Source organism: Rhinolophus hipposideros (assembly GCF_964194185.1).
Source record: "Rhinolophus hipposideros genome assembly, chromosome: 14".
Classification (NCBI taxonomy): Eukaryota; Metazoa; Chordata; class Mammalia; order Chiroptera; family Rhinolophidae; genus Rhinolophus; species Rhinolophus hipposideros.
The window spans coordinates 55,549,706-55,564,185 of NC_138060.1; the positions used below are offsets into that span (position 1 = coordinate 55,549,706).

The 14,480-nt window shown below is 47.3% G+C and overlaps 1 protein-coding gene across 7 annotated transcripts in view; it reads left to right on the forward strand.

Moving 5' to 3' along the window:
* Nucleotides 1–14,480, forward strand: part of MYRIP (myosin VIIA and Rab interacting protein) — a 227,163-nt gene that overhangs the window by 194,974 nt on the left and 17,709 nt on the right. For 5 of the 7 annotated variants that reach the window (XM_081072743.1, XM_081072747.1, XM_081072746.1 and 2 more), the window contains exons 11-12: nucleotides 1,173–1,412; nucleotides 6,369–6,431. In XM_081072743.1, the coding sequence (XP_080928869.1) occupies nucleotides 1,173–1,412; nucleotides 6,369–6,431 (303 nt within the window). The remainder of the gene's footprint in view (nucleotides 1–1,172; nucleotides 1,413–6,368; nucleotides 6,432–14,480) is intronic. The other 2 variants (XM_081072748.1, XM_081072749.1) reach the window with 1 other exon arrangement.

Here is a 14,480-nt window from a genome sequence, read left to right on the forward strand (position 1 = left end):
CTGTTTTATTATCTTAGTCTTTTTTAGCATAATTGGGAATCACTGATGAGTAATAATGCAAGATATTTCCCAGGATGATGAAATAGCAAAATATTTCAAAAGATAGGCAAAATGTGGTCACAAAGATCCCATCATATACCTTAGATTTTTAAAAAGGCCTAATGAACCCATATAGTAAGTGCAAAATAGAATGAGTTTCATTTTATTGAAAATGTAAGTCAATTTTCTCTTTGTTCTTTGGAAGCTCTTCATAAAAGAATAAAAGCCACGAAATATCAAGCCTTATAAACAGATCAAACAACTCAGAGAGGAAACTCAAAAACTAAAATTGGGCCTGGTGGTATGCTGAGGGTTATCTGGTTAACATCCCGTACCCATCTGTCTAAGGCCAAGAATAGAGTGACTGTCAGAGTCTCCGTGTCCTCCTGGAGTTCTCCAGGCCTGGTCAGAGCTCTACTCACAGAAGGAGCTTAGGAGAGTTTCACCAAGTGGATAGTAGGAACCAGAGATGTCATTATTAAGCCGGAACTGTAATTGCCAAAGGGATTGTCTCACAGTAGTCCTTCCGTCCATGCAAGGACCTCACTCCATCTCAACACCTTTGCTCTTTGCCTAGAATCCTGTTCTTCCCTCTCCCTTTTAGCTGGGTAACCGCTACACTTTGAATCTGAAATGAAACGTGGCTTCCACAAGGCAGACTTCCTGAACCCCGGCCCCTCCCAGGAAGTGCCCCTTAGTGGGCTGGCAGAGCCTCGCTTCCCACCCACCCCTTTCTTAGCACTCACCGTAGTGACAGTTAGTATGTAAGGCTTTAGTGTGTCTCCTTCACTAGGGGACAGCGGGGCTGTGGCCAGGTATGCTCAGCTTTTCATCATCAGCGCCCACACAGTGCTGCCCATGGTGGGTGCTTGGTACTTTGTGAATGAAAAGCAGTGAATGGATTCAAACATATTTCCAAGTACAGATGCTCGCCTGCCTGAACCCTTTAACAAGGTGTTAAAATGCATGTGTTTGAGAAAGTAAAAAAGTGAAAAGCTTCTGTAGAGGAAACAGATCAGGTAAGAGAGTCGTCACTTTCCTGGGCAATCCTTCAAACAGGCAGTCGTTGCGGACAGCAAGCAACACGAGCGCAGCAGAGGCGTCCTCAGCTCATGATTCTGGTTTTTATTTAGGTGTCGGGTGATTTATCAGACACCGACCTCAGCAGTGAGGCTCGAAACCCCCAGACCAGCACTGACAGCACGGAGGAAAAAGTGAGAAATAGGCTGTTCAAGTTAGCAATGAAAATGAGCGAGAAGGAGACTTCTTCAGGGGAGGACCAAGAGTCCGAGCCCAAGACAGAGTCTGAGACCCAGAAGGAAAGTCTGTCCTCTGAAGACAACAGCCAGAGTGTCCAGGAAGAGCTGAAGAAGGTAAGGGCCGTGAACCACCTCCAGACAGCTTGGCTCCTGCAGCTGGGGGTGGAGTGGGGAAAGGGTCTGTATTCGCAGAGATGTGCATGACTCCCAAAGAGCTTCCTAAAATGGCCCTCCCCGTGCACTGGAGAGAGCCCAAGAGAACCCTTCTTGATTGGCGCCAAGTGGTTCCATCAGGACACCAGCACTGTGTGTCCTGGGGAAATCTTCCAAGACCTGTCATCTCCTACTTACTATCCTTCATCAAGACAGCCCTTTGGTCTCAAGCCTATACATTAGTGTCCATGACCTCTCATTGGTCAGGAGCGGTGTGATTTCCCTCCCCACCTTCTCCCTGAGGAATTTTGCTTGTGAATTGGGAACACTTAGCCACCCCACTTTTAGTCAATGATGAAACTTCATTCCATGGTCTTTGTGTTAAAGTAGCCTCTGGATCATTTATCTCTGTAGTTTTCAGATTTGGGTTTATTTGTCGTAGCCTCAGAATCCGTTTTCAAACAAACCTGATGTGGAATCCCATTAACAGACAAAAACACTGCTGCTCTTAGGTCCCCAAAGCCCAGCCACTTGATCTTCAGCCCCACCCTCCACCTCCCCTCTGACTCCCACCAGCCAGCCCCTGAGTTCCAAGGGACATTGTTGGAAAACCATAGAAGATAGCCCCAACCCCTGGCAGAAAGGGGTTCCCGAGTCCCTGCCTCCAGTGTGCACCTGGCTTCTCTCTGCAGTTTCTCCAAGCACGTTCCTGCTAGACTTGGCCACTTTAAGTCAGGATAGCCCAGCTGCCTCCAGTGGAAGGGGATGACGCTAACATTTGTTGAGTGTCTCCTGTGTGCCTGCTGCTTTGCACATGTTGGATAGTTCATTTAATAAATCCATCGAAGTATTAGGTTAGTGCAAAAGTAATTACAGTTTTTGCAATTATTTTTAACCTGTTAAACCGCAATTACTTTTGCACCAACCTAATAGATGCAGCCCCTTTTGCAGATGAGGAAACTGAGGCTAGTCATGAAGGAACTTGCCCAAGGCCCACAGCTAGTAGGTTTCAGAGCTGGGGCTGCATCACACACCTGCGTGGCCTCAAATCATGGGCTCCTTCCTTTACAACGACTTGCCTCTTCTGTAACTCAGATACGATCTTGTCTTGAAACACCTAGGTGTCTTTGCACTTGTGATCAGTTTTTTCCTGTGTTGAGAATATGCCAAAGGAGCCAACAGGTTGCTGGTAACCCGTGTGCACAGGTGAATGAGGCCCCTTCATCTGTTCAGCAGCCAAGTTGAGGTACCGTGGCATAGCCAGGCCAACGTCAGAATGACTAGAGGTGGTCAGGAGCAGGCCCACAGGATAGTGGGGACTGTCCTCCATGGCTGAGGCTCTGAGCCCTCCAGCACCTCAGACTCTGCCTTTCACTCATTCCTGTCCCACCCACCATAAACATGGAGTCCTCACTCGTAAATCTGCCGGGCCTCCTGCCTGTGGACAGCGTCCGTGTCTTTCCTCTGGCGTGTCTGTGGGTTGGAGAGCAGAACGTGGCCTTCACAAGCAGCCGCTCCCTGGGATGTGGGCTCCAACCCATCACTCCCTCAATGGTAGCATGCTCTGATCTTCCCTGTTACTTGAACCCATGCCCCGTCACATTTGTCTGCTAGAGCTGAGAGCCAGGTGGTGACTGAAGAATATCACATTGTTTCCTACAAGGGCTTTGCGTCCTCTGGCTTTCCTGCCTGGTGGTCCCAAGGCTCCAGAAACTCATGCTGTGCCGGTGGCATGCCAGGCCGTGACGAGTCGTGCACTGCCACCACCCATCAGCTTGAAGGCCTCACCTTCTGAAGGCAGAGCCTGCAGTCTGTGCTGTGCTCTCCTGGGCAGAAGGTGAACAAGGAAAGGAGGAGCCACAGAGGGAAGGTGGAGGGGGGTGGGGGGAATCCTGGGCATGTTGCCCTGCACCCTTGCTGAGCAGGAAATTAGGAAGTTTTTCTCATTCAAACTCCCAGATGTGTCAAAGTTTAAGTCTTTCCCCCAGCCTACCATGAATCAATGAATTAAATATCAACCAGGTATCAATTCCTGTATGTGAAAATCCATGTAGCCAACAAAAAGGATAATTAGTACATTTTTCTCCAGGCATGGGCTACTCTGATGAAAGGAACACAGAAATTCGGGTTTACATGTGGAACATTACTTAGAATCAGAGGGGCATAGAGACAGGCTTCAGGATTAGACTGAGTTTGCAGCACAACCATGCGATTTACAAACTCTGTGGACTTTGGTTAACGTCTTAGCTCATTGCCCCTGCTTAGAGCAAGGCAGTGTCATTCCTTGCCTGCTCACTACCCTCCACCTCTGAACTGCTCTCCCCATCCCTCCAGGCCCTGCTTGGCTTCTCCAGTTCTTTTCCCACCAGGCAGCGGAGCTGCTCCCAACATGTTGACAAGCCCACGTCTGTCTTGTTTTTTAATTGGTCCCTAGGGCCCCTCCCTGGTCTTCATTGTTGATTGAAGAAACACATCACAGCCTCATCTGCAAAATAGGGATAATCGTACCCCTGATAGGGTGGCGAGGACTGAATTATGCAGCATAGGGCTTAGCATAGAGCAGGAGCCCAGCAGATATTAGTTGTATCTCCTTTAATAGCCTCAAGGAAAATCAGCTTCCCTGCCACAAAATAACATCCATCAGCTGGCACCAAACAGCCTAGTGCCTGTTCCCAGTCCACACTGGCGGTGCCGAGCCATAGGTCTGGAAGCCCATTCGGTGCTTCGTCATGCTATGCAGGATGCAGTGGGAAGAGAGTGCATCAGAAACCCCAGGTTCCCATCGTCAGAATCAGAATAACCATGATTTCCCCCTGATCCAAGCACAACTAGTTTGTACACTCACACGCACATGGCGCAGTTGGGGAGTGGATCTGAACGCGTGGCTATCCCAGAAGCTGTCAGTGCTCGCCTTCTCTGTTTACCGTGGTCATGCACTGGCTCAAAGTCCAGCTGCCTGAGACAGCGGGCACGGGCTCCTTGTCCAACAGAAGGCAGGCTGGGTGTGAGAGAACTCAACTCCCCGGGAGCAGCCCTCACCAGTGACTGATGGGAAGAGTGTACATACTCCAGCTCTGGTGTCCCTGTTGGGTGGTGACCCTGGGACACGAGCTGCACACTGAGCAGACTGAGCTCTCAGCACCCACAGCAACTCATAAACAGAGTGATAAGGCAATCTTCACTGCCTCCTTTCTCTGTGCTGCCTCACTTCCCCACTCCCCCACCACTGTTTCCTGGGCTCGCCTCCCAGCTAAACTACATGCTCTCAAATCCCTGCCTCTGGGGGAAACAAGACAGACTGAGACAGTAACCAAACAGAAGGGTCCCCAGTTCACAAATATTCACGTCGGTATTGTGACTTAGCAGTGGAACAATCCCAATGCCTAAATGGCTGCCCATCGCCTTTGTCTTACCAACAGGGGCCTTGCCTAATACCAGATGTCACTGTCCCTCCTGCCCCCACCAGTGGCCCTGCTCTCTGGGAGCCAAAGCAGAGGAACATGCATGTCCTCATACACACAGTGACATCAGTGGCAATTCAGTGTCCTTGGTATGAAAACCCACCTAGGAATGAGGGCTTCAGAATCCTGTCCAGAAGCAGAAGAACCAATCTCAAAATATCGTTTTTCTTGACTGGAGGGAGCCCTTTGCTGTGGGAAGACTTGGCTCTGGAGTCGGCTCACTTGGGCTGGGTGTTGGGAGACCAATGATGGCTCCAGGATGGACACTGCCATCTGCATTGGAACTAGCTGAAGGATAAGCGTGTAGAGCTTGGGGTCAGCACAGTAATCTCCTGGGAACTGGATTCCCAAAGGTTCATGTTGTTCTTTAAGTCAGCTTGGTTCCATTGAGCCTCAGTCGTCAGCCTCCCAAACCATGGGGGCCTTGGAGCCCCGGAACGAGCACTTGCTTCTCTTCTACCACTGGGCAGGTGGCCGTACCAATGGCTCTGTAACAAAGCCCTGGCTAACGTGCTTCTTAGATCCATTTGCCTCTAGGTATGCAGGTCCCGTGTTCCTAAAAGAGAGGCACAAAGAGTTTGGAGACCACATTCAGGAGCTGAATCTCCCACAAGCCCCTCATCGTCCCAGGCTCGGAGCAGTGGTCCCCAAGGGCCTTTCTGGTTTCAAACTCCCGTGGGTCTAGATATGTCACAGATTAAATGGGTTGTTATTTCCTGACATAGTATCATTTATGACACTTTATGTGACAGACAATGTCCTATATGTCAAGCTTTTGGAACATGAGTGTTTGTCAAAGGCGCAAATTAGTCAATTCTTATAATATCGTCAAATTTGTACATCTAGTATCCGCAAGCATTTTATTTAAAGTGTTTTTGTTTATTAATTATTATCACAAGTCACTGAATCATTGGGCTTTATTTTCACAAGGGAGTCACAGACCAGCTGATGTCTCCCATATTTATAGTTTCGTGGAATAATTCTCATCAAAGTACTGACACGTCTCTAAAGTATCTTTTGGGTGAATTTGTTCATCTTCTCATGGCTGCTCCCCATTTACTAACATCAGATTACATGGAAACACAATCCTGGTCAGTGATCAAGGAGACAGGTTTATTGAATGTTGTCTGAGAAAACCCAGCTCCTTGGGTTTCTGAAGTTTCAAGTGCTTGTGAGAAACTTTTCGCTGATATCACAGTGTTGACATAACATCAAGGATTGTCCATCTGTATCTCACCCTTGCAGAATAACTCCCCATTCACCAGAGGATTCAATGTCTTTCAGCCCAGGTAGCGTTTTATTGCAGAAGAGTGTCTTCATCTTTACTCGGTGCTGAAGCGAATGTAGTGTGACATACTAACTTCTGCCTTGCAAACTACACTGATCTCAGTCGTCCTGTATGCCTATTGAAGAATTAACACCTCTTTTCTAACTTTCTATTTAACTGTTGTCCTAGGAAAACAGAGAAGCTTTAGCTGTCCACTTAGAGCTACAGCTCTTATCCACAGTGCTTGAACAGGTGAGGCAGTTTCATTTCACTTGTGTCGTCACTGGCTTCATTCATGTTGTCATGGCTTCATGCATTCCCACAGCTGTGTCCTGTGTGGGCAGGGAGGAGGAAGGGGGGCCACCTGGCTGGGGAGACAGAGTCCCAGGTTCTCTGCTAGGTCACTGGGACTTCAGCAGAACATCTTCCTCTCTAGGAAAGAGAACTGAACACTAGAGAGGAAGAGGGTCCAGAACTCCAGTGCAATGCAGGTGTTACCTGAAGGCCAGGAAAAACCGAGGTTGCCTCCACCGCAGCAGTAGAATGGGACATAGGCCAGATGTGGTTTGAAGAGAGAAAGGCAGTGTGGCTCATTTATCCTAAGGGAAAACTGGACAAGCAGCCAAGGATATCTAGCACTATGTCCAACAATAAGGGGTTCTTGGGGAATTGGAAACGGTGAGGTCCAGAAAACATCTGGGTATAGGCACTGGAATAGCAAAGATAGATTGGTCCAGATACAAGTAAGGAAGTAAATTTGATGTCAGAAAGTGTGTTTTATGTTCTAGCTTTTCTCTTCTCTCTCTAGCTCTCTGGACTAAAAGGCAAGTTTGTCTTCTGAAAGTGAGCAGATAATGGAATTAGAGTTTCAGCATTGTGGAGAGGGTTTGAAATGGCTATTGCATAAAATAGGAGAGAAAACAATGTTTAGAGATAGAAAGGATCCCCAGGCAGCAATAAAAACTTGGGTAAGGTCAGAGATCACGAATATTTACCTGGGATAGAGAGTGAAAGGATATAGCAACCTTGAATGCAAATAAATGCAAAATAAAAATCCATTGTATTCGAAGGAAAGGTCTGTTAGTATCAGATGTATTCATAAATCCACATCATTCAGTATAATTACACAGCACAGCTCAAGAGGTTCTGGGATTTACACTACAACTCCCCGTGTCAGGAGCTTGTAGTTTAGCAATTAATTTGCCATGAACTAAAATTTGCAGATGAATCTCAAACCAGATTGGGGGAGGAAGGGAGATATAGGAGAAATTAATTCCATCCATAATGGGAGCAAAAAATGTGAAATTAAAACTTAACGAGAAAACCACAGATTTCCAAGAAATGTAGCAGTTTGCTAGTAAGGAAGATGAATTGTTCCAAAATTAGAGTAGACATTTAATGGAATTCAAATCAAAATCCAAACCGGATTTTTTTTAACTTTCCAAAAGGATTTTTGAAATTATCTGATAGAATAAAAACAAGAATAATTTAGAAATATTTAGAAAAAAAAGAGGAATGAAGAGGGCCTAGCTATTAAGATATTACATTATGTCTTTAAAGGCACAATAATTTGTGAATATTGATTTAAGATACAATGAGATCGTCCAGAGGGTAGCCTAGAATATACTAAAATTTAACTCAGGATTTATCTTATGATTTCTACCTACCTCTCACCTCTAGTTGTGAAGAGATCACTTCCTAATAAACAGTGCTGGGACAAATATTCATTTGTTCCTTTGGGGAGGGGAGAATGTGGCTAGAGGGGAAGGTGCTTAATTTTCATGCCAATGAAGGAACAGCTGGACCTTCCTGTTTGCAGGCCCAGCAATACTTCCAGGAGACAATAAAGACTTACCCGACTTCCTGTGGGAGACGTGCTGCCACAATCCTTGTTCATTCACCATTTAGTCAACAAATAATGGTTGTACAAGCCACATAACGGTAGACATAAAAGATGAAAGTTCCGTGCTTTCCGGAACGTACCTTCCGTTGGAAGAGAGCTGATAAATGTGTAAATACATAGAGGGGAAGATGTCAGATAGTGCTAAGTGCTAAGAAGATTAATCATGGCGGTAATGGGAGCGACTGGGAAAGAGGAGGGGTCCTGGCTGGTCTGGCCCTTTCTGACCAAGTGTCTTTCTTGGCTGAGACCTGAAGGACAAGAAGGAAAGAGTCAGGCAGCGATCCAGGCTTACCAGGCAGAGGAACCCCATGCAAAGCCTTAAGGTGAAAATAACCTTGACAAATTCAAGGAACAGACTTAAGATCCAGGGTGGCTGGAGCAACGTGGCCAAAGGTAGAGTGGTGGGGGGAGGGAGGGAGGGCAGGGGCTGGAGCAAGCAGGGCCATGTGGGCAGTGCAGAGAACTTAAGCTTTTCTTCTGGGCGAGGTAGGAAGCACCTGGAAAGTTTCCAGCAGAGAAGTAACAAGGAGGACCTCACATTTATGAAGATCACCCTGGCTGCCATGTGCCACTTCCTTTCCTAGTGAACAAGGAAGATGGTTTCATGGCTCATTGAGTTTCTTCAGAGCTGAACATGTGCCCTGGTGAGGCCCTGGTTACTGCCAGCAGCGGGGAAATATTTGCAGTCAGTATCAGGAACCATTTTTTTTGGAGGAATAGCCAAGATACAAAAGTGAAAAATATTGTTGACCGTGATCACCTCCTTGGCCAGGAAAGGAAGTCCTGTGTGCGCTACACCTGCCAGGGAGGGTTGGTCACAGGTAATGGCCAAAGGTCCTGAAGTGGCCTTGCTCAGGTGGCCCACATCGAGCCACAGGGACTTCACCCAGGAAGGGCAAGAAAATGACCCAAGGGAAACAGACAAACTAGTAGGTTTAATTCTGGAACTACACTGCAAATAGCACATTTTTAAATTTTTATTTCTATAATCACCATTAAAAAAAAGAAAATCTTATTTCTTTCCTAAATGGCTTGACCATCAAAACCTAGATGCTTTCAGGAACCACTCCTAGATGTCAGTTCTCTAATCTCCGTCATGCTTTATTGTTTCAGTTTGTTACATATGCTAATTTATTAGGTTCATGCTCCAATTTCTTTCCAAACTTCTGTGCCACCTTCTTTCATCAAGTCAGTCTTCAGGGACACGAATCTGTTCGTGGAAAATGTATTTTGATGGGTTGTAGAGGCCTTGCCGGAACGCCTTATGTTTCACGAGAACTAAAACATATTTGCACTGAATTTTCCTAGCAGATTTCTGTCAACTATTTAGGAGGACATATGGAGTTTCATTTCTTACGTTTGAAAATGAAAAAAAAAAATACAAGCAATCAAGGCATTTGGACAAGTTTCCTTGCTTGCTCTGGTAGTTTGATAGAAGCATTTCATAAAGCCAAGACAGCATCTGTAACATGGGACAGAAAAGTAATGGGCAGACTGTGACGTCTGGGTCCCACTCAGAGCAGATTTTCTTATAGACCCCATTCTTTTTCATTTGCATTGTCCTTGGTGGCTCACGCCCAGGTAGGCTCAGAGAGGCTTAGAAAGGAGCTTGTCACTCAGGAGATCTCAAGCTCCAGCGTGTGGCTTGGCTGTTGGAGTGCCAACTCAACGAGCTCATTCTGACTGGTGTTAGAACAACCTGAGGACTTCCCGTATGAGAGCCTTCTCTCACTGACCGACTGATCGTTCGCTGACCTGCTCATTCTAGTCCATCCTCACTTTCTACAATCCACTGGGTCTCGGGAATCAAACATGTGGAGAAGAGGATGAGACAGGTGGGAAAGAACGTGGACTTTGGAGACGAGAGTCTCTGGGCTCACATCCCTGCTCAGTATCTTCTTCATTAAGCCTGGTTTCTTCATCTCTAAAGAGGGGATTAAAACCATGCCAGGTGGTTGTGAGGGTTAAATGAAATTGTGAGAAGCCTAGAGGCATAACTGGCACAAGAAGCACCCACATTGACTTTGAACTGGCTTCTTTCTCTCTTCTCCTCTTTCCCTAAAGGGATCTGTGCAGCAGTGGTGAGCAGGGCAGAAGGTGTGGCCTCATATGTGTTTTGTGCAACTTGAACAGCCAACAGGCTTTTCCACTCTGCCTGGAATTCCTCCACACGAGCCACCCCTTTGTGTCCTAACAAGTCTTCAGATGACCCCTGTGAAACCTCTTTCTGTTACATGGGATGTCCCCTGTCTCCTCCTGGGCCCCTAAAGAACGTTTCATTTATCACACGTCTGAAAGGAGGACTGCAGGTCCCCATACTTTCTTGTTTTTACAAAAGCCAACCATGAAGGTTGTATCTCCTCCAAACCCACTCACGAAACCTGACATCAAAAATAATGGATTCCAGATAAAAACTAAACACATGACTTGGAAGTTACCCCATTTGGGCATTTGGCAATTGCTCAGTCTCTTGGGTTATGAGAAAGATCTTTGAAATATTATATTTTTCCTTATTTCAAAAGCCTAATGAAACTTTCATCCTCTCCGGACTTTTGAATCTCCTTTAATGGTACCAGTTTCTTCCAGAGCGCTCAGCTGGAAAGCACAGCAGCGTCTTTCCATCTCCCCCTTCTTCCCCCTACAGCCACAGCATTCTCGGTTCTCTTTCCAGAATATTGTGCCTTTCGTCCTTTTATTCCCATGGTAGACACCCCACCTCAGGCCCTTGTGACCTTTGATTCAAGTGGTAGCGATCATTTCCTGTGCTTTTCTCTGCCTCTGATTCTCCCAGCCCCAAATCTCTCCGTCTGGCAGTCAGAACTACGTTTCTAAAACATAAGCCCCTCAGGCTGATGTGTTAAGAGTCTGGGTTTTGAAATCGGGTGGACCTGGGTCCAAATCCTGGCTCCTTCAGGCCAAACCCCATCATCTCTCTGAGCCTTAGTTCCTCACCTGTGAGACAGTGATCCTAATGCCTGCATCATAGGGCGGTGAGGAGGGTTACATGAGGTGAGGTAAATAAAGTGCTTATCCCAGAGCCTGGCCCACGGTCGGCGCTCAGTAAATGACAGCTCTGATAACAAGCTACACAAGTCTGCAGTGACGCCTGCTCGCCGGCGAGCAGCAGTACAACAGTACAACACTCAAGCTGCTGAGCTGGGCATTCTGGGCCCCCGCCTCCGTTTTCCCATTTGTCATCCTCTATGCGCCCTGGGCTACAGTAAAAGAAAAAACATTTAAAATCATATCTGGCAACCAGGTTGGTATCAAGATTCATATATTAACATTACGTATTAAAACATGTTCCTGGACCTAAGATTTCATTTTTTTTTCCTTCCAGTTTTAAAAGAAATTAAAATATGTTCATGGGCCCCTAAAAAAGTGGTGGGGCCCAGACCTCAGGCCCGCTGAGCCCAAGGGGAAGGAGGCCCTTTGTCAGGTCCTGCAAAGTGGCAGGCCCCTTGCCACTGCCCCTCCCTGTTTTATAGATGACCCCGGGGCCCCAAAGCATGTAGCCTGCTCTGTACCCCACAGAGATCCTCGCGGCAGTGTCCCTTCAGCTTCCACCTGTCTAGCTTTTTAGCTGCTGTTATGAGTGTACATCAGAACAGTGTCCAAGGTGGAGCGAGGACCAGCCTGCGTTCTGTCCCAGATACCTGTGCACATCATTGACTTGTCAGCGCTTTTTCCCACGTTGCATTGCATTAGAGGATAGCATATCAAGAAGTCTATCAAGTCTCCTAAATAAATACCCCAGGCCTCTGTTGCCACCCCAGGCCTTCACACACAGCCAGACACCAGATGTGTTTTGGCCCAGCTGACACAGCAGGTGTGCATGCCCAAGGGTGGGGTTGGGGCTGGAACCAGCCCTCTGTCGCCCCAAAATGTTCCCTTTCTATTAAGCCGGGCACCAATGAGCCCTGCTGCTCACATGTTCACAAGCCCGAGCCATTCTGATAAGGAATATTCCTGTTTATTCCCGCTCGAAATGAGCTGGCATTTCTTTGTCCAACACGAAGCCTTGAAATGAACGGTGTTGGTGGGAAAATCTCAGGAGAATTTGCAAGAATTGCTAATAAGTAGATCTATCTGGTGTTGAAGGTGCAACTATATTCTTCTTTAGAGTTCTATAGATTCAGAAACTCCCCCAGGCAACCCTTTGGATTCTGCATGACTCTGGAAAACAGTTTATAAGGAAGAGTGAATGGAGGGCGATTTCGTTTTCTAGCAACCTGTTTGATAGGAAGAGAAAGTGCCTGGGGACAGAATGGAGAGATTGCTAAGGCTAAACTTTGGGAGGAGTGAGACAAAAGTAAAGCAGTCTTGTCCTGCCCTGCAGTCCCCAGAAAGAAACATGATACAGCTTGCATGTACGAGTTGGGTCCTGACCAGGTCTTCTTCTTTCTTGGGTCCGTTGAAGTGGCCACTGTGGCGGGGCCCCAACCTCGGAGTGGTACCTAACTTTCTTACAGGTCTGCATTGGTCCCCTTGTTGGTTAGACTCAGGCAGGAAGCATGAGTCTTTCCTAAGGTAGGCCCTTGTTTCACTGCCTTGGTGATAAGAGAACATCCCCTTCCGTCAAGAGGAAACACTGGATGCTTCTTCTCACCTCTGTCCCCTGAGTGCTGGCCTGTTAACGTCAGTCCCAGTGGTGGTGAAGTTGATGTTCTGGATGTCATCTTCCACGTGGGGCTGGGACACAGACTGAGCCCTAGAAGGGGACACTCGGGTCACTCACTCAGGGTGACCGTCAGTGGTGGGGAGACAGAGGAGCAAACACGTCCCCTGCTGGGCCACCAGCTGGAAGCATGGGCTCCCCGAGTGAAGTCCCACTGGCAGACACTGGCCATTTTTAAAGGGAGTTGCGATTGTGTCTGGCACTTGTTAAAACCGGTTGTTTAATTTGTGTTTCTGTGCTCACTAGCAGGTTGAATTTGGTTACCGCGTGGACTCCCAGCCACGGCCGATCCATTGTCTGTAGGGCCCTTGACCACGGTGTTGGAGCCCAACCTTCCTGGCAGCTGATTTGCTCCCACACTTTCATCGTTCCCTTATTTGATACCGTGAAACTGTCACATGTGATCCCTCTTGTAATTAATATCTGGAGTAATGTCAGCTACTGTAATAGCTCTGGCTGGCTCTCAAATCGCGCTTGTTGGTGCCATTCAGCACGTGCCTCCAGGGCTGTGCGCTATAAAGCAGAAAGGAGCCTTAGCTTTTCATTTGTGCCCCACACAGCACCCATGAGTCCCCACCAGCTTTTCATCTGAATACCCCGTCCCGCGCCACATGCAGCTTTATTTAACGTAAACTGCAGAAGGTGCTTTGTACTTTTCAATCTAGATTGGGCAGGGAGCTGGACATTTACATACCAAATCGGTGTTAGCTCTGTAACAGATCTAATCTCGGTTATTGGGCCAGCGAGTAAACAAGGAACAGAGAGGTGAGCGAACTAAATCCCAGTTATCTTCACTTCGGGTGGGTGCTCTGTCCGCTCCCGCCCGCACGGCTGAGCCCACGTCTGTGTCACAGACAAGAAACATGTGATCCCCTGCAAGTGCTTGTGGATTCCAGTTTGTATTTTCCAGTAGAGAGCAAGACCGGGGCACCCACCAGACGCACACATCTTGTCCAGTTTTCACGTAATTATTTTTCCACCACTTCCCCCCGCTGGAGGCTAGTTCCCTTCTGGAAGTGATCCAGATCTCGGATCAGACCCCAGACCCCAGAGAAGCTGTGGTGCTCGCTCAGTAGACTCAATGGCAAATGCAAATGACTTCAGGGGCCAGGAAAGTGTCACCGCATCAGGTGGCTGGGGTAGGGCTAAAGGCATGCCATGAGGGCAGGGACTTTATCCTTGTCCACTGCTGGTCCCAGCACCTGGAGCAAAGCCTGAACACTATGGACCCCCAATAAAGTATGTAGAATGAACGGTGGGGCCTGTAGAAAACTGGGAAGTGCATATCCCACAGATGGCACTCTTATCAGAAATGCATGCCTCTGGGCAATGTTTGGCTTCCAGCTTGCAACTCCTATCATTGAATAAACAAGGCTATTTATGGATTGAGTGGCACAAAGATTACCAAGCAACATCAACGTCCAACTTGGTGTTTAGATGGCATGTGTTCAGCTAGACTCAGGATGCAGATAAGCACCTTCTGAGTCCTTCCGTTAATAACCTTGGCCTGTTAATGACCCTGGATTAACTGGAAGTTAGTGTGGATGTTCACACTTTCCCTCCCATTGTGTTGTGATTCCCTCCGCCCCTTTTTTTCCTGAATTTCTTAGTCTTATGTGTTTCTTTTCAAAAGAAGTACAAGAGCACCTCTTCTACCAAATAAGGGGTAGACTTTCTAATACATGTTTCATTTATTAAAAGAAGGGTAACAAATCTGCTT